Genomic DNA, 17867 nt, shown 5'->3' with positions numbered 1-17867 from the left:
GTCCTTGGAGAGCCCCGGGATTGGCTGCGAGTGGGCGGTGAGGGCAGGGCGGCGCGTGCGCGCTAGGGACTGAGTTAGGCGAGCGCTGCTGTGAAGGTGCCGGGCAGTGGCCGGTCGTTTTTATACCTTCCCGCGCGGGCGCTGCCAACGGAAGGCGGGCGGGGCAGCGCGAGGTTAAGCCGGCGGGGGTGCGAGAGCGCGGGGCGGAGCGCGGCCGTTGGGGCGGGACGGGCGCGCCGCCCCTCCCCCGCCCTTGCCCACCCGGTGCCTTGAACCTGCGCTTCTCCCCCGCGCACCCACCCTCTCCCCAAGACGGAGCCTGCGCCCGGTCCCGCGCCCCACCCTCTCCTCGCGCTCCCGCGCCTTCGCCCTCACCCTCTTTCCCCGCGCCCCTGCGCCGTCCTACACCTCACCCCTTCCCCGCGCTCTCGCGACTCCCCGCCACCCCGCACCGTCTCTCCTAACCCGCGCCCCGCCCCCTCCCCTCCCCTCCCCCCGCGCTCCCGTGCCTTCCCCGCACCCCACCCCTTCCCGGCACTTGGCCCTCCCCCCGCGCCCTGGTCCCGACCCGCATCCCCGTCCTCCGCACTCTTGTCTGGTGGCGGCGGCGGCGGCGTTCGCCCACCAGATCTTCGCTGACCGGGGCCGCAGGCTGAGCGTGCTGGGTGGTTGCTCCGTGGTGTGAACTCGTAGTCGGCTGGGTTGGGGTCTCTCTGTGAACCCTAAGTTAGTCATAACCCTTTGAAAAGCACCGTACGGTACGTTTTTGCAATTATTGGTGAAAGCCCATGCTCCGTTTCGTGGACGCAGGGCAGACCGTGCAGTCTTTGTAGACACCCTGAATGTGTAGGGAGCCTCCCTCTTGGGGCGCTCTCTCCCCCCAGGGGCACCCGGGCCCTGTCCGCGCCGTCCGTGCTGACGAATTTGTGCTTGTCCGTCCGGATTTCTCAGGGCTCTGGCAGCAGTCCCAGCCCATGCTGAACCTTGGGCTCAGAGCCGCGCCCCTTTGGGGCCTAGATGCTGTAGCTGTGCAGACTAAGTGTAGCCCCCTGACCTCTTTCCCTCCGCCTGTAGACTCCGCGGTCATGAAGGTGAAGATTAAGTGCTGGAATGGTGTGGCCACTTGGCTCTGGGTGGCCAACGACGAGAACTGTGGCATCTGCCGGATGGCCTTTAATGGATGCTGCCCGGACTGTGAGTGTACCCGGTGTCCCCTCCCTGTTGAGCGTTGCCTGCCGGCCTGGCGGTACCATCTCCCCAGAGATACCTGCACAAAGAGCTTGGGTTTGGGTGTCCCTTTTCTCAAGAAAAGTTGACACGAGAAAGCCAGGTGTTTTGGGCCCACGTTTGTGTAAAGAGCTCATCAAAAGTTTTCTAAGAAAAAGTGATGTCACCTTTTATGCGATGTCAAAGTCCATGGGCCAGAAAGATATGTTAGAACTCTGGGTTTGAAGATTCTCAATCGAACAAAACCCAGGATATGGTAGGGCTACCCCTCCCCTCACCTGGCACACAGGATCACAGCGGCTAAGGGACCTTTCCATCTTTGCTTCAGGGTTTGGTAACCACTCACTAGGACGCCTGGTTCCACTTCAGCCGAGTCTCTAAAAGTAACTCCCGACTTTTTACGGGGAGTGCTGTCACATCAGAGGTGACGTGACGATGAGCCCCTAGAGTCACCCCCATTCCTAGTCCTTGCTTAGATTCTTCCTGTTGTCCGTAGATGTCTCTTCTCTGCGTGGTGTGAGCAGGATCCACGATTGCTTGCTTTGCTCTGCCCTGGCTGTTCAATATTAACATAGAACAAGCCCTTCCACTCCGCTCGCAACTTTTTCAAGGTGTCTGACCAGGTTTTATCAGATTTTTTCTTTGTGGTGGTTTTTGATTCATCTTTGTTCCCATTATGTTCTGTGAAGTAGAAACGCTTTGAGTGTATTTTTAAGTCAAAAACACATTTTTGCAGCAGTGAATTTTGTTTTTAGCCAAACCCGAGTGAACTTGAACAGAAGGAAGTTGATTCTTGGGGGGGCAAGGGCAGTCCCAAGAAGAAAACAGGACATGGGGTATACTGAGGGGCCACTCTCTCCTGTGAATGATGAGGCCTCTTTTCTGGGGTCAGGTGAGTGCCCAGGATAATAATAGGGCTTTACTTTTTTTTTTTTAAGAATTTATCCATCAGGGAGAGAGTGAGAGAGGGAACACAAGCAGGGGGAGTGGGAGAGGGAGAAGCAGGCTCCCCGCTGAGCAGGGAGCCCAACACGGGGCTCGATCCAGGACCCCGGGATCATGACCCGAGCCAAAGGCAGATGCCTAAGGACTGAGCCACCCAGGCGCCCCAGTAGGGCTTTACATCTTTTTTTTTTTTTTTTTTTTTTTTAAGACACAGCGAGAGAGGGGAACACAAGCTGGGGGAGTGGGAGAGAGAGAAGCAGGCTTCCCGCAGAGCAGGGAGCCCGATGCGGGGCTCGATCCCAGGACCCTGGGACCATGACTTGAGTCGAAGGCAGACACCTAACGACTGAACCACCGAGGCGCCCCATATTCTAGGCTTAATCTTCACATTTGCTTTGGCTGAAAGGAAATCTCATCTCCCAGGACTTAATCCGTCCTGATTTACTCAGATGGGTGGGATGTAATCTTAGGAGATCACTGACTGGTTCTAGTTGATTAAGTTTTACTTAGTAGTAACTCAGGATCTGGTTTTATTGAATCTACTTTAAATCACTCTTAAATGGTTCCTTAGGGACACAGCGAAGGCTGTGGGATCCTGGATGGGCACCTGGAGAAGTCCTGCCTAAACTGGCTGTGGGAGAGTGAGTGGTGTGGTCGGGGTGGCACGGGCGCAGAGCCTGGGCGCCCAGCTGCTGCTGTTGCAGCAGGGCCTGTGGCTGGCATCTCTGCACCTGCCAGTGTGCCCAGGTTTTGTGGAAGGGGGTCTGTCGGCCACGGAGTAGGGAGTTTAGAGCCTGATCTTCAGACCCAAGGTCAAATTTGAGAGCCAGTCGTAATGTGCCCAAGTGTCTGACAAGCCTAGGTGCTCTTTACACGGATGAGGTGACACTGGGTTTCTCTTGCTAAAATTGAGCTCTTGTGAGAACGCCAGAGTGACTGAGGCTGTAATAAATCCGCCCCCAGTCCCAGAGATCTTTGGGAGTAAAAGTCTTTTTGAGAGGTGTTTTCATGACGAAGGATTTCCATCAAGACACAAGCAAGTGCTTGGGTGAGTCACCGTCACTGCCCCTGTGCTCATCACATGCCTCAGGCGGGCTGCCTGCTGGTGACATTACTGGAAATGGCTCTTGCCTCAGATGGACCGTGTGGCCTGTGTACTCCCCTGTTAGTGGCCACCAGGGCATCCCCTGCCCCCCACCAGTGTATCCTCTCCTTGCAGGGCACTCTGATTCCAAGCTGAGTTCTGCTGGGCTCAGGAAGGCCCTGGGGGTGAGGGGGATGTAACCTCAGTCAGGTGTCACACCTAGTGGGCTCTCCTGGCACAGGGTCTCGGCCCCCCCCCGCCCCAGTGGCTAGGGAAGCAGAGTGAGGATAGTAATTCTGAGTAATTCTGTATTAGCCAAGTATATAGTTTTCTAGTTGTTTTGTCATCAAAGTTTCAGAGAGGCAGTGATGTTTTGTTACAAAAAAGATTTTTTAAAAGATTGAAGAACACCACCCCAAACAAGTGAATAAAAAGACGTAGTGGTAGTTGTCCTGACTTGGTGGGCTGCAGGCACCCCTGCGGGGCAGGGACTGCTCGGGGTTGCGGAGCTGCATGCTTTCAATAGACGTGGAAGGGTACCGAAGAGCCCACGTGTGTTCCTGACCTGGCGCCCACATGAGCCAAGTGGCTGGGATGCTGCCCTCTGGAAGTGGCAGGTGCCCCGATGGACTGCGTGCCCGGGCCTCCTGTCCAGCCAGAGGGGTGACGTGGAAGTTTCCGAGTGCGACTAGGTTGGCTGAGAGCACCACAAGGTTCCCAGCCACTCGGTCAGCGAGGAACAGGTGCCAGGTGGGAGCGTTGTGTTGTCTGTGGTATTATTCGCAGGATCGAGCATCCTGTGTTTGGTGTTGAGGAAGGATGGTGGTCACAGAGGTCCAGAGGCAGTCTCTGTCCTGCGAGGAGCCCCCAGCTCACATCTAGGACGTGTGTTGACTTAGAGCTGCTGCTGGGACCAGGTGTCCTATTTGTCTGACCCTGGCTTGTCTATCTGGTGTTTGTGCATCAGTGACATTGGGGGTACAGTTAGCATTCCATAGGTGTAGAGGACCCCCAGGGCAGCGATGGGGGGGATGGCACCCCCAGGAGGGGTGGAGGCAGCAAGCCACGGCACTTCAGTGCTTGGGACGCTGACACAGCCTGAGGGAGGTCAGTGTGCTCTGTTGGCACCAGCTGTTTGATGGGAATTTCTTGCTCCTCGAAATCAGAAGAAATCAGAGACCCCTCTATTTTTTTTTTCTTTAAAGATTTTATTTATTTGACAGAGAGACACAGTGAGAGAGGGAACACAAGCAGGGGGAGTGGGAGAGGGGGAAGCAGGCTTCCTGCAGAGCAGGGAGCCCGATGCGGGGCTCGATCCCAGGACCCCGGGACCACGACCCGAGCCGAAGGCAGACGCTTAACGACTGAGCCACCCAGGGGCCCCTATCCTCTTCTGGTTACGGGCAGTGTGGCTGTCCCCCCTGTACCCACCCATGGAGGTAGCATTTCCATGCATGTGGAGTGGAGTGCTAGCAGCATGTGCCCTGGGCCCTGGAGGTGGGGCCCTTTCAGCCCCGAAATGAAAAAGAGGTGAAGGTAGCAGCATGCTCACTCCCGGCTGCTGACAGGTGGGGCCGTAAACACCACTCCTTCCACTGTACTGAGTCCCTGCTGCTTAGAAGAGGAGCCTCAGTCCCAAGGTGCCAGCTCTCCTACGCTTGATCAGAAGAAAGAGTTCCCTGTTCAGATGGCGGGGGAGCGGGGTGTCCCCAGATGGTGGTGCTGGAGCCTTGGTGTCCCAGGTGAAGTGGCAAAGCTGTGGTGTGTCTGTAGATGGATCCAGACCCCGGGCGGCAGGGACCGTGGGCTAGGCCAGAGCCCTCCCTGCAGCCGAGCACCCCCTCGCAGGGGAGGGAGGGCAGAGTCAGGGCCACCACTGCAGGCGTGTGTGTGCGCGCGTGTGTGCGTGTGTGCATGCGTGTGTGCGTGTCCTGCACAGCGTGCTCACACTCCTGATCTCCATCTTTCCTGGAACAAGGTGTGGGAGGCTCTGGACACAACGCCCCTGGGCTGCAGGGGGCTGGCTCAGGCGCCTGACGTCCTAGGCCCTGGGCCCTGGGCCTTGGCCCCCGGCCGGCTTGACCCCGCCCTGTGTGACTGGCGTGATGCTCTCGCCCCCTCCCGCAGGCAAGGTCCCGGGTGACGACTGCCCCCTGGTGTGGGGCCAGTGCTCCCACTGCTTCCACATGCACTGCATCCTCAAGTGGCTCAACGCGCAGCAGGTGCAGCAGCATTGTCCCATGTGCCGCCAGGAGTGGAAGTTCAAGGAGTGAGGCACCCCCCAACCCCCAGCCGTGGACTGGCCGGCCGTGCTCTCCCCTGGGATGGCCCCCCTCTGGGCGGTGACAGGGTTGACACAAGGACTGGGGCTGTGTTTGTTTTCCTTCAAATGGTGACACTTTATCCAATAAGTAAAACTCATTAAATTACCTGAACCTTGCTGGAGGCCTCTGGTTGCCTGTTTTCTTGGTCCCGTTGCCGCCTCGCCGTGCGTTGATAGGAAAACTCATGAATAAACATCTTGATGAGATGCCACCAAAGCTCTGAGTCACAATCCCAGGAGAAGGAGCGTAGGATCAGCCCGAAGAGCCTGGAGCCAGAGTAACTGGCTCTGGGGGCTTGAAAGGCCTGGTGGTGCAAAGGCGTGTGTGCCAACAGGGGAAACGGAACAGTGGCACTAAGGCCACTCACCTTGAAGCCAGGGACTGCCTTGCAGACAGGTCCGTGCGACTCTGGCCTGGCACGGCTATAGCAGCTGCTGCCCGCGGTCACTTCTGCTGAAAGGCCGTCCCTGAGCAGGTGCTGGTGATCTCGGTCCTTTCTCCCTTGTTCCAGCTTGAGCGTCTGGGCTGCGACGTACTGTGTACGTACTCAGATGTCAAGGCCATCTGTGTCTCCAGGTGTCTGAAGTCCTCTACTTAGAGAAGAACAGCCTGTGGAAAGCTCCTTTGGGCACCTCTGTTAGTCCACAGCTCCAGGTTGGGTGGCGTCTGGGGGCCATGACCCCAGCCCTGGGAGTCTTGGCTACTACTGGACAGACTGCTGCAGGCTGCATGTCCCTGTGAGCTGCAAGGAATCACTCGGCACTGGTTTCTTCCAGTCCATTCTCAAGGGACACCCCTTGGGGATCACTGCCCTGTGCCTCGTGGGTGGCCAGCTGCTGAGCACTCCGACACTGCTTGTCCTCAGCGCCCCGGTTTTGGCCTCCTGGTCAGTCACCTCTGGGGCTCCCTACTTGCTGTCTGGATGTTGTGCCCAGAGGGAAGGAAGCCCTGGGGACCATCACCCTTCCCCAAGCTGGAGGTCACATGCCCTGTGTCCAGAAACCCAGCTGCCAGGGCCCCGGGGCCGGGATCTGTGCTGGGAGGACACACCCAAAGGAAGACACATTGTGTCCAGGGTGTTTAGGGAGTGTGAGTGGAAGGAGGGGTGCCTGAGCAAGCCTACTGGCCCACGTCCTCTGGCAGCCACACCTGGTGCCCCTGGGGCCTGGGCTCAGCCCCCCTGGGTGCTCCCAGCAGCCCTGCAAACAAACTTAGGTCTGGCTTCCGGGTTTGGGCGGCTACTCTGTATTCTTGAGCCTTTGTGTCTACGATGTCTTCGGATCCGAGGAGTCCCAGGGAGGAGTTCACAGCCCACTAGGAGTGGTCTGCGGCCCTGCAGAAGGCCCCTTGGGGCAGCATGGCAGCCCTGTGGCATCCTGGAGTTTCCTGACCTTATCCCGGCCCCCCCCACCCCCTGCCCCACCTCCCCTGCCTGGGACTTTTCTCCTGTGACCCCGGACTGTGTGCCTGGGGCATCAGACCCTGAGTGCAGCCTCGCAGGCTTTCCGGCCTTGCCCTTTGGGGTGGATGTCCTCATTCTCAGAGGCGTCAACTTGCTCAAGGTCATGGCCCCTCCTGTAGACTGCCTACTTTCCTGCCACTTGGACTCCTCCGCACTGCGTGTCCTGGGCTCCAGCCTGGTCCCTGCAGGGCCTACTTGGCCTCAAGCTGGCCGTGCAGTTGCCCACCAGGTCCTGTCCACGTCCAGCCATCTGTCTCCTCCCAGGAAGCTCAGGGCCCCTGCAGGGTCTTCTCAGGACTCCAGAACCTCAGCCCGCTCTCCCTCCCCCAGGACGCACAGGCTCACACCACCTGCCTTTGCAAACACTCCCCTGGCTCCCCGTTACCCCCCCCTCTGGCACCCCTAGCGCTCCCTTATTTTCCCCTCTGGTGAGCGGCTCCAGCCAGCTGTGCTTTCCCGTTTGGCTGTGGCTTGAGTCAGGGACTGGGTCTGATTCATCTCCTGTTGAACACAGGTGTTCAGGAGAGAAGGCCTGAGGCCCCCGAGGGCAGCCTCCCCGAGGGCAGCCTCCCCGAGGGCAGAGCTGGGTGGGAGGGGCCTCTGGGCTCCTGTCAGCTGTCCGTTGGTCCGGTTTCCAGGGGTCAGGCCTGGCCTTGCTGTCCACCTCCTCCTAAAGGACCCCACCAGTAGTAACCCTGTTAGTAGAAGCTTCCCCCGTGGCTGTGAAACACAATGTGGCCCCGAGGCCCACTCAGACTTTGATGTCTCCTCAAGAAGCCCCGGCCCGGGCGCCTGGGTGGCTCAGTTGGTTAAGCGACTGCCTTCGGCTCAGGTCATGATCCTGGAGTCCCGGGGTCGAGTCTCGCATCGGGCTCCCTGCTCGGCGGGGAGCCTGCTTCTCCCTCTGACCCTACCCCCCTCTTGTGCTCTATCTCATTCTTTCTCTTAAATAAATAAATTAATTAAAAAAAAAAGAAGCCCGGGCCCTGGGATCAGATCCCCTTTAGGGCAGGAAAGTGTTGCCTGGGCACAGTCGTCTCTCCCCAGCCTCCTGAGCACCGAGGACCTGGGAGGGGTGGGGGGTGGTAACTGTCAGGGCTGGGGCGCCCTAGGGCTAGCTGGGGGCTCAGTTGCTGCCCCACTTGCCCCCTGCTCGCACTGAGGCCCTATCCAGGCAGGACCTTGGGCAGCGGCCGCGGCATCGCTCCCCACCCCGCCCCCCGCTCCCGGAAGGTGCCGGCAGGGGCGGGGAAGATGGGGGCGTCGGATCCCCCCCACAGGCGCTGCCCCCCCCCCCACGGGAGGCACGGCTTCTTGCCGCGAGAGGGGGGGCCCGACGGCCGCTCTGCGCCCGCCCCCGCGCCCCGCTCCGCAGATATAAGGCGGCCGCCGCCGCGGCTCCGAGCCCCGCCGCCCGCCCGCCGCCCGCGTCCCCATGGCCCGGCCCGCGACGCTGGTGGCCGCCGCCCTGGCGCTGTGCCTGCTGCTGGCGCCAGCCGGCCTCGCGTGGTACAAGACGGCGGCGGGGCCCAGCTCCTACTCTGTGGGCCGCGCGGCGGGGCTGCTGTCCGGCTTCCGCAGGTCCCCGCACGCGCGCCGCTCCGAGCCCCCAGCGAGCGCGGGACCCCCGGGCCGGGCGGGCGCCGTCGTCGAGCCGTGTCCCCGCCTGCGGAGCCTGGTGAGTGCGGCCGGCGGGGCGGGCGGGGGCCGGGGGGGGGGGCGCGCGCGCGCGCGGGACGCGGGGGGCGCGCGGGGAGGACCCTCAGCCTCCTCCCGCCCCCAGGCCGTGTGTGTCAAGGACGTGTCCCCGAAGCTGCGGAGCTGCGAGCGGCTCCCCGACGGCCGCGCCACCTTCCAGTGCCAGGCGGACGTCTTCCTGTCGCTGCGCGCGGCCGACTGTCGCAGCGCGTGAGCCCCGACCCCCGCGCCCGGACCTCGCTTGGCCCTCGCCGCCCAGCGCGGGCACCCCAGCGCCCCCCTCCACCCGCGCGCTGAACGGCTCCCTGAATAAACGAGAAGCGCAGCTGGCCTCCGAGTGGGCGCGGGCGGGGCGGGCAGGGACCCGCCAGTCCCCAGACCCCGACTCTGCCGCCAGACACCCCCGGCGCCCCCTACCCGCCGCCCCACAGGTCTCTCAGGCCACTAGCCTACCCCGGAACAGCCTGCACAGGGGCACCCCACGTCCCCGCTGTCTCCCCGCCTTTGTCCACACAGCTCCGGGATCCCCCCGTGTCCTCCAGGAGCCAGTTCCATGTTTGCCCTCACAGCCTCCTCCGACCACCCCACCCCAGGTGGCCCTCCTGCCTGGGAGGGTCCCACTCCAGGCCTGCCTTGCTCCCGGGGTTTCCCGAGGACAAAGCTCTTCCTTACTGGAGGGGCAGCTCCTCAGGTCACTCCTTTCTTGGTGTCCCCTCAACACACCGCAAAGTACTAGGCACAGGGCAGTGAATGCATGTGTTGAATGAGTGACTAGGCCAGGGCAGGACGGGGGGGCGGCTGGACACGAAGTTCCGGGGTGAGAAGGGGCTGCTCACAGGCCGGCCCAGCACTGACAAAGCTGGACGTGGCCTCTCCCGAGGCCGGCGGCTCTGCATTCACCTCTCCCCTGACCCACAGCGAAGCAGGCGGGTCCCCACAGCCGTGAGTGCTGACGCGTGGCTGCGAGGGACCACGGCTCTGCCAGCAGTGGCCTCCCTTGCTCCACACTCAGGCTTAATTCCCTACTTTGCTTGTCAGAATCTGGGTTCATTCCTGCCCCCAGCCCCACTGAGCTGCCCCTGAGTTCCCTTCGGAGCTGGGTTCCAGGGGGCAGGAAGGGGAAATGAGGCCCAGAGCTTGTCTTGGGGTGTCCCCCACCCATGGGGAGCGGCTGGCCAGCTGGGCCTCAGGGAGGCCAGGGGACTGGCCCTCCATTCAGAGGCTCTTGGGGGGGGGTCCCACAATCCCACTGCACCTGAATGGACGTGTCTCCGGGGGCACTGCCTTCCCGGACCCCCAGGATCTGGGCCTCCGCCAACCGTGTCCCAGAGGGCTCCCTGGCTGCCGCAGCCCCCAGCTTAGAGGCGTTGCTCCCGGGTCCTCACCCGTCCGAGTCAATGCAGGACTGGCTGGTCCCTCCTCGCCCCCCTGCTCAGGGAGCCCTGCAGCCCAGGGGTCCCGCAGTCTGAAGTGTGGGGAAGCCCAACACCACCGCACCCCTGAGGCTGGGGGCCCAGATGGGGTGGGGGTCTAGGGAGGGCCCTGTGCCTCTCACAACTTACTACCCCAACTTGGGGAGGGAGGGAAGGAAAGCCGGTGGCGGCTGCCCAGCCGGGGGGGTGACGTGAGCTTCCACGGTCACTTCCCTTCCATTTCCCGCATGGGGTTCTAAGTTAGGCCTCGTGAGTAGTTACATCGGAAGAAAAAGACAGGCCAACCGATCAGAGGAAAGGATGCCAGCTCTCCACTTCCATGGGGCCGGGCTACAGGTGCCGGGCCCCACCTGGATCAGCAGCTGAAGGACGGATGCCCTTCTGGGGGAAGGGGCCGAAAAGACACCATCACAGTCCTCGCCTTTAAACAAAACCAACCAAACTATTGCCCCCACCCCATCCAAAACGAAGAGGTGACCAGGGTCGGTAGCCTGCAGCTGCTGGGCTGCTCCCAGTGGGCCCTGATTTGGAAACCCTGAGATTCTCTGGACCCAGTCAGGGAGCCTGAGCCAATTCCTTTCTGGATGCGTGGCCCTGCACAGAACCACGGGGAGCCAGCCTCCCACTGGCCTCGCGACAGACTCCGGGAACAAGCACCCACTGGGCTCTTGCCCCTCCCTCCGTTATGCTCCAAGGGAGGCACCTGAGGTGTCTGGGGGTCCTAAACTGGGGGATGCCTTGCTGCCAGGCTGCCTGCTTCCCCCCCTCGCCCCCCACCGTGTGGAGGGTGGTGGGGAGCAGGGCCAAGAGCCGGACACAGAATACCTCCCACCAGGTTTATTTGGTTGTTCACCAGCCAGTCAGATACAAAATCGAGAACAGTCTGTGGGGAGAGCAGCAAGGCTGGCCCGGGAAGTGGGGGGCACAGTGCCTAAGGGCCAGGCCCAGGGCACCAGGGAGCCCACACAGGAGGTGGCACAGTCTGTGCCCTGAGGAGGAAAGGGGGTGCCCCCTTCAGGTCACTGCTCCCCTGAAGCCGGCTTCCGGTGAGGCCAGGAAGGCAAAGAGTGCCAGGCGGTAGGGGTGTCCTGGGTCTGCAGGGGCTTGGGGGCGGGGGGGGGGGGGAGAAGCTGGGCCTTCACTGGCACACAGGGTGGCACCCCTCTGGCTGAAGGTGCCCGTGCTCATCCCGCCCACTGGGCCGCTCCCCCGTGCTGGTGCGGAGGGGGGCAGCATCCTCCAAGAGGAGGCCAGGTGGAGAGGGAACACTGCAGCCTTGCTGAAAACTGTGGAAACCAAACCCTCAAGGCATGGGAAGCAGAGCAGGGAGGGGGCTGGCCCGTGGGCACGCTGCGTGACCACCCTCTGCTCAGAAGTCACAGTCGCTCTCCCTCTCGCGCTGCACCTCCTGCCGCCTCCTGGCCTCCAGGAAAGCCAGCTCCTTGGCCTCTTTCTTCTGGTTCCGGGCCTCGTACTCTAGCCTGGGGGCCGGGCTGTGGTGAGCTGTGTGCCCAGGCCTGGGGCCTCAGTGGCTGGCTGCGCCCCCACCGGGCTCAGCCAGGACCTCTCCCTCACCTGTTCTTGATGATGCGCTGGACGATGAGATCCGTGGTAAGGTCATTCCCGCTGTCGATCTGACAGAAGATGCCCCTTCTCTTAGGCTCCTGGAGGCCAGAGGGTAGGGAAAGGAGATGAGGGCCCTCCTCTGGACCCCGAGGAGACTGCCCAGCTGCCTGGGCCTGGAGGGTCCTCAGCCCAGGAGGACCAGGACATCGGTAGGGTTATTCCCGCTGCTTAGCAACCCGCCTCCTCATCCCGGGAGGCCGCTTGGCAGTTAACCCCCAGCCAAGCTCCCAGACAGGCACTGTGAGCCCGGGGGGTGAGGGGGCAGGAGGCTGGGGACATCACACAACATCCACCTCGTGCCCAGCACAACCCACCTGGTAAGGATCTGAGCCGTCCTTGTCAGGCACGATTTCCGTCTTCCCGTGACATACCAGGTCCACCTGGGGAGGGGACGGGGCTCAGGGAGACTGGCGCCCTGCACTCAGAGGGCCCTCCCTGGGACCCGGCCCACTAGGAGCCTCACCTTGAAGTGGTCCAGGAGCTCTGCTGTGACCGCATAGGGGGCCCCGATCACCACTTCTGACACATACTATGGGGACAGAGAACACAGACGGTTAGCTCGGACGCTGCTAGGTCAGAGAGTGGTGGGAGAGGGCGCTCAATGGTAAGGAAGCAGGGACTGGGGGGGAGGGGCGCAGCATGGTGGGGCTGGCTGGCCGGAAGCCTGAGGCTCCTGGATGCCCTCACTGCCCCCTCCTCCCCACCGGCTTGGGCAGGAGACCCCACCCAGTGCACCCGCCTTGGCACATACCCGGCAGGCCAGCACGCTCAGGGTCCGCTCATGCAGGTTCATGATGGGGTAGTTCTTCCCCTTGTAGTGGTTGACCTCCTAGAGCCAGAGTGAGCTCAGGTGAGCGGGCAGCCTCGGGCAGGCGGGGGCTGGAATCTCCCCGGCAGCCCCTCACGGGCGCTCGCTAGTGTGGGGAAGCCCCAGTCCCCAGGAAAAGGCCCCGGTGTGTCTCCTCTGCCTCTATCAGCACCCCAAGCCTCACCCCTGTGGGCCGCCTGCACCCAACCTCAACCCCAGGAGCCCCTCAAGGGCCCCCACACCCTATCAGCTGGCCAGGGAGCGAGACCTGGTCAAAGTGCAAGCCGGCGATGACGTATGGCCTCTCTGCCAGGCCGTGCACCTTCTCCAGGAAGTCCACATGGCCGATGTCTGTGCCCAGATTAAGAAGCAAGTAACAGGGAAAGGAGCAGCTGCCCGCAGGACCAGGGGCTCCAGCAGGTTCCTTCGAGCTCTGCCCCAGTCTGGGGGCCATCCCACGACCCAGGGGTGCACACAGGGCCAGGGCGGGGCTGCCCTCCCACTTGGTCCCAGAGGATACGGAACAGGTCGAAGGCGCCGGCCACGTAGATGACCGTCTCCCCTGGCTGAGGTTCCTTCCCGGAAGCAAACTGGATGATCTTCTGAGATGTCTGCAGAAACTGCGACACCCCTGTCCAGGGGTTCCGCCCCCCAGGGCACTGGAAGCCGAGAGCACTCTGGTCAGTGACCGATGCCTTGCAGGCACGTCCTTGATCTGTTCCCACCCCACAGCCCCTCTCCTGCGGCCGGGGCCGCCTGCACCTGCCTGTCTGTCTGGGAGCAGGTATGGGGGCGACAGCCCAGAACTCCAAAGCCCTAGCTCAGCCTGCCAGCTCACTCGGTCACATGTGTGCTCTTAGCAGGCACACACCTCTGGCAGGACACCGTGGGCTAGCCAGCAGTGCCGAGCCCACACCAAGGCCAGGCTGGAGAAGACCCCGGTGACCAGCGGGACGTGTGGCCCAGGGGTGGACACTGCCCTTGTGGGGACCCAGTGCCCTGAGCCACCTTCTGGTCACCTGGGAGGAGCCTCCTGAGAGTGTCTCCCTGGCAGGGGTCAGGTGAGGGGACTACAACGGGAGAGAAGACCAGGCCGCCTGGTTAGAGGCCACCTGCTCGGAGGCAGTCCTTGCTCCTCCTCCGGGGGCCAGTACCCAGGCAGTGCCTGGAAGGCAGGAAGCTCGGTGAGCGTCCCGGCCAGCCCTCCCCCGGGGGCAGCCTGGGGGGCACCAGGTACTGGCCTGGCTGGTATGGGCAACACTCACCTTACCAAAGCTGTCTGCATATTCCCGGTACTCAGAGGATATCTCCTGAATGGAAGGATGGGGGACGTTGAGGAGCCTTACCCCCCGAGCCATGGTCAACCCCAGGGCCTCACAACTTGCTGTCCTGGAGCCCACAGAGAAGCAAGGACAGGGCAGGTCAGGTGTTCCCTCCCTCCCAGCAGCGTCCTCAGCCCTGGGACCTCGGGGATCCCGCCCCCGGCCCCCCCAGACTCACGTGACCACTGTGATGGGCCTTGGTCACCAGCAACATGCGGCCCACGAGGTCCGTGGTGGACACGCCCTGGGTGCGCCGGCACTCTCTGGGGACAGAGGTGGGGTCAGGGCTCGCATCCTGGACATGCTCCAAAGTCCCCACCTGCAGCTCACCCCACCTGAGGGCGGCCCTGCTGTGGCCCAGCCCCCCACCACGCTGAGTGTGGACCAGGCAGCTCCGCGCTGCTCTCGGGCCGCGACAGAAACCGGGACCAGGAGCGCGGGGAAGGCCGCTACGCTTTCATCCACTGAAGGAAATGACAGAGCAGAAGCGTGGCTAAGTCCCAAGTGTGCAGGGCTGGGCGGGCAGGTGCCCACCACACCCATGTCCAGCAAGGCCGGGGGAACTCCAGGCCGCGCTGCTGGGGCAGAAGCCACCGGCCACCATGGCTTTCTGAGTTAGGTAACGAAAAAAACCCGCTCCCCGGCCACAGCCCCCATTCTTACTGCTGGCCAGCCACCCTGTGACTACACGGCACCACACGGGACGGCACAGGTCCACGACACTCGAAGCCCCACTAGGCAGCATGTCCACCCTGTTCCGGTCCTGGCCATTTTCCTCGCAGGCAGAAAGAGCCTGGGGGGAGCTTCGAGCCCCATTCCTGACGAGGTGGGGCCCTCACCGGGACTCACCTGTACCTCCCAGCCTGCTTCACTTCCTCGTAGGTGTCACGGCCATCTACAGTCAGCGTGATGTCATCTAAGGAGCATCACACGTGTGAGAACGAGGATTCTCAACCCAGACCCCGTGGGCCTACAGGACCCTCAACCCTCATCCCAGGCCGGCCCCGGTGTGCACGGGTTCTTTCTGGGAAAGGACCCGAGGCCGTCTCGGATCCTCGAAAGGCTCGGTGCTGCTCCCCAAAGCGTGGGGAGGCCCCAGCCCCCGGCTGCCCTCCGGCCCGCCCAGAGGCCCCGGCACTCTGGGCCCCAGCCCCACCCACTCACTGCCATGGACACAGAAGTCGCAGCTGTACTTGTCCAGTGTCTCCAGCGTGGTAACGTAGGGAGCCGCCGGCACCACCTCGTCCACCCACTTGATGGCCTGCACCATTTTGTACCTCTCCTCCTGAGTGAACACCGGGGGCCCCTTGTGCTTGGAGATCTCCTCTAGAGCCAGAGACAAGACAGATGATCTCTGCAGGGCTGGGCCACAGGCTTGCTGGCCTCGGGAGCCCCCTCCCAGCACCAAGCAGAGTCTGTAACCACATGTGAGCTCATAGCAGGCAGCTCTCTCCCCGGACCCTCAGCCTGTCACAAGGGCAGGACGCCACCCTGTCTCTAGGGGCCACTACAAGTGCTCAGGATGTGTTTGCTGGATAACTGCGTGGTTCCCTCACCCAACCAGAGTTCCAGACGAAGTCCTTAGACAACCAGGCGCTCCGTTCTCCAGGGTCCCGGGAACCAGGTTGTGCGGGGAGGGGAAGTGGGCAGCAGGGCCAGAAATGTGATCCCTTGGCTGCACTGCTCAACCGACCAGCTGAGCTGCAAGGTGGAAAGCCCTGAGTGGGCTCAGCCTGGGGCTGCAGGTGGCATGAAGCTGCTGGGCTGTGCTCTTCGCAAGGATGGCCTTGGGCCTGGCCTGACCCCTTACAGGGCCCTGTAAGCTCAAAGGCAGCAGCCCCAGCTTACCATCGGTGTGCACACCCACGATGAGGTAGTCGCCCATGGCCCGTGCCTGGCGCAGCTGGTTAGAGTGACCGTAATGCACCATGTCATAGCTGTGAAGAGGACAAAATGGTGAGTCCCTGTGCAGAGGGGGGGATTGAGCAGCTGGGAGTGGGTGTGTGTGGGGGGGTGCAGCCTTGCTCCTCTGGGGCTTCCTCAGGAAGGCCTTTGAGCAGCTGCCACTGGGAATTGCTCCAGGGTCTGGCCAAGCCTGGGCTTTCAGAGGGGAGGTGGGCACTCAGCTCCCCACACCACTGGTCCCTGGCCCAGACTTAACAAGCACAGCAGGGGCTGGGCTGTGCCCAGGAACAAGGCCTGCTGGTCCCCAGGGCTGGTGAGCACACAGAACAGCCTCAGCTCCTCACAGGTGCCACAGAGCCCTGCCCTCTGCCCTCAGCCCCTCCTCTCACCAAATGCAAACAATGGGGGGCAGGCCCTTTAATCTGTAAACTGACATTAATTTAAACTGGGCTGGACTCTGTACTACCCTGAGGCAAGTGGACAGTCTTCGGGACCAACACGAAACAAAATCTGACAAATGGGTGAAGGCTATTGCTAGTTTTGGAAATCCTGCTCACTCTCCCGTGGCCTCCAGAGACTCAGCGAGGCTTTGCTCTCTGGGGCCAACAACCACCTCCCTACCAACTGGTTCTAGAGCTCTTATCCTCAAATCTGCGCCTGATTAAGGAGTGACTTCTCAGCTAGAGGCCCACTTGCTCCGTGTGTGCTGCGGAGGACCCCCAGTTGGCCCCACACCAGCTCTGTTTCCTTCCAAAGCCTCACGTTGTCTCCTGAGTAGGTGACAGTGTCCCTGCTTCTCCAGGTGACTCAGGCCACCCGGTGCACAGAGCTCTTCCGCTCCCTGACACCTGTTACTCCCACCACAGCACACCAGGTCCCAGCACACAAGCCTGTGGGGTCACACGATTCTGGCCCTGGGGTGAGAGAAAAGGAGATTCCAAATCCAGCAGCCTGGCTGGCCCCTGAGCTCACTGGACAGGCTGGGCTGGGGGTGCACAGTTCGGAATGCAGGGTGGTGCTGGGTCTGGGGTGTGTCCTAGTGGCCATGGGTGGCCTGCCGCGGCAGGGGCCTGGTCAGACCAGGGCCAAGGTCAGAGTCCACCAACATGAAGCCATGCTCCCTCTACCCAAGGTGACTCAGGCACAGCTGCAAAGGTATGACAGCCACCCCCCCCCACACCCTCGCTCTCCTCTGAAACCATCAACTGTTCTTTCTCTGATTCCATCAGGTGAAGGGTATGAGCAAGCATCACAACAGACAAGCTATCAGTAGAGGTCAGTTTTCCTCTTATCCGCTGACAGCCCCAAACTTATCTGGAAACTACTCCAGGTCTCGGCCGGCCAGAGGAGAGAACGGATGGGCACTGTGGCCCTCCTGGGAGGGGCCCCGGAACCCAGGGGCTTCACTGGGGGTCGTGGACACAGGCAATTCCTGCCCCGACGCTTGCCCAGACACCCGGGAGAATCCCTCCGACTTTGCGGCAGGCAGGCTGGAGAGCCGGGCACGGAGACCGCCGCGAAGACGCTCCGGGCGCACGGCTCCCCGGGTATGAAGTGATCCCGCTCATCGGGACCGGACACACTCGACTCGCGCCACCACCGGCCAGACTCAGGCGGCCAGGCGGGCGGCTCAGCGGCGGACCCCGGAGCAGGAGCGCCCGCGTCCCCAGGAGGGCGCCGGGACCGGGAGCCGTAGGCCCGGGCCGCCTCCGCCTGCCGCTCGCTACGCACGGCCGCCCCAGGGCTCCGGGCCCGGCCGTCCCCGCCCCCGGCCCGCCCGCCGCCGCCGCCGCCGCGCTCACCAGCCGTCGCACCACACTCGCACGGCGCGCCTGCCTTCCGGACCCGGCGGCTGTGCACCGCCGGCCGCCCCGTGCCCGTTCCGGATCATGGCCCCGCAGCGGCGGCCCGGTGCGGCCGGCTCCGCGACTCCCAGCGGCCGCCGCCCGCCGGCCCCGAGCACGCCTCGGCCCGCCCCGCCCGGCGCACGCGCCGTCACGCGGGCCTCACCCGCCGCGCTGGGCCAATGGCGT

General features: G+C 62.8%; 3 protein-coding genes across 4 annotated transcripts; 2 read left to right on the top strand and 1 right to left on the bottom strand.

Annotated features, from left to right (window-relative positions):
• Positions 1 to 51: 51 nt before the first annotated feature.
• On the top strand, positions 52 to 5701 carry ANAPC11 (anaphase promoting complex subunit 11). The gene is made up of 3 exons (XM_028112776.2): positions 52 to 173; positions 1075 to 1194; positions 5384 to 5701. Exons 2-3 carry the CDS (start codon positions 1086 to 1088, stop codon positions 5527 to 5529), a joined length of 255 nt encoding a protein of 84 aa, XP_027968577.1. The 5' UTR covers positions 52 to 173; positions 1075 to 1085; the 3' UTR covers positions 5530 to 5701.
• A 2776-nt stretch (positions 5702 to 8477) lies between these two features.
• NPB (neuropeptide B) lies at positions 8478 to 8954 on the top strand. The gene is made up of 2 exons (XM_028112410.1): positions 8478 to 8720; positions 8826 to 8954. The coding sequence occupies exons 1-2, from the start codon at positions 8478 to 8480 to the stop codon at positions 8952 to 8954; spliced, it is 372 nt and encodes a 123-aa protein (XP_027968211.1).
• A 2041-nt stretch (positions 8955 to 10995) lies between these two features.
• Positions 10996 to 17788, bottom strand: PCYT2 (phosphate cytidylyltransferase 2, ethanolamine). Of its 2 annotated transcripts, none has more exons than XM_028112877.2 (13): positions 17637 to 17788; positions 15778 to 15866; positions 15094 to 15255; positions 14779 to 14845; positions 14108 to 14192; positions 13873 to 13917; positions 13128 to 13266; positions 12876 to 12958; positions 12551 to 12628; positions 12263 to 12328; positions 12114 to 12179; positions 11749 to 11837; positions 10996 to 11654 (listed from the first exon to the last, which is right to left on the bottom strand). In XM_028112877.2, the coding sequence occupies exons 1-13, from the start codon at positions 17723 to 17725 to the stop codon at positions 11543 to 11545; spliced, it is 1170 nt and encodes a 389-aa protein (XP_027968678.1). In that variant the 5' UTR covers positions 17726 to 17788; the 3' UTR covers positions 10996 to 11542. The 2 variants fall into 2 exon arrangements, with proteins under 2 accessions (XP_027968678.1, XP_087884217.1); XM_088028091.1 differs by lacking the exon at positions 17637 to 17788 and adding an exon at positions 16597 to 16918.
• Positions 17789 to 17867: the final 79 nt, after the last annotated feature.

Source organism: Eumetopias jubatus, unplaced genomic scaffold (genome assembly GCF_037043125.1).
Source record: "Eumetopias jubatus isolate StellerSeaLion01/CBP00866 unplaced genomic scaffold, mEumJub1_p1.0 scaffold_10, whole genome shotgun sequence".
NCBI classification, from domain to species: domain Eukaryota; kingdom Metazoa; phylum Chordata; class Mammalia; order Carnivora; family Otariidae; genus Eumetopias; species Eumetopias jubatus.
This window is presented reverse-complemented; position numbering and strand designations above follow the sequence as displayed.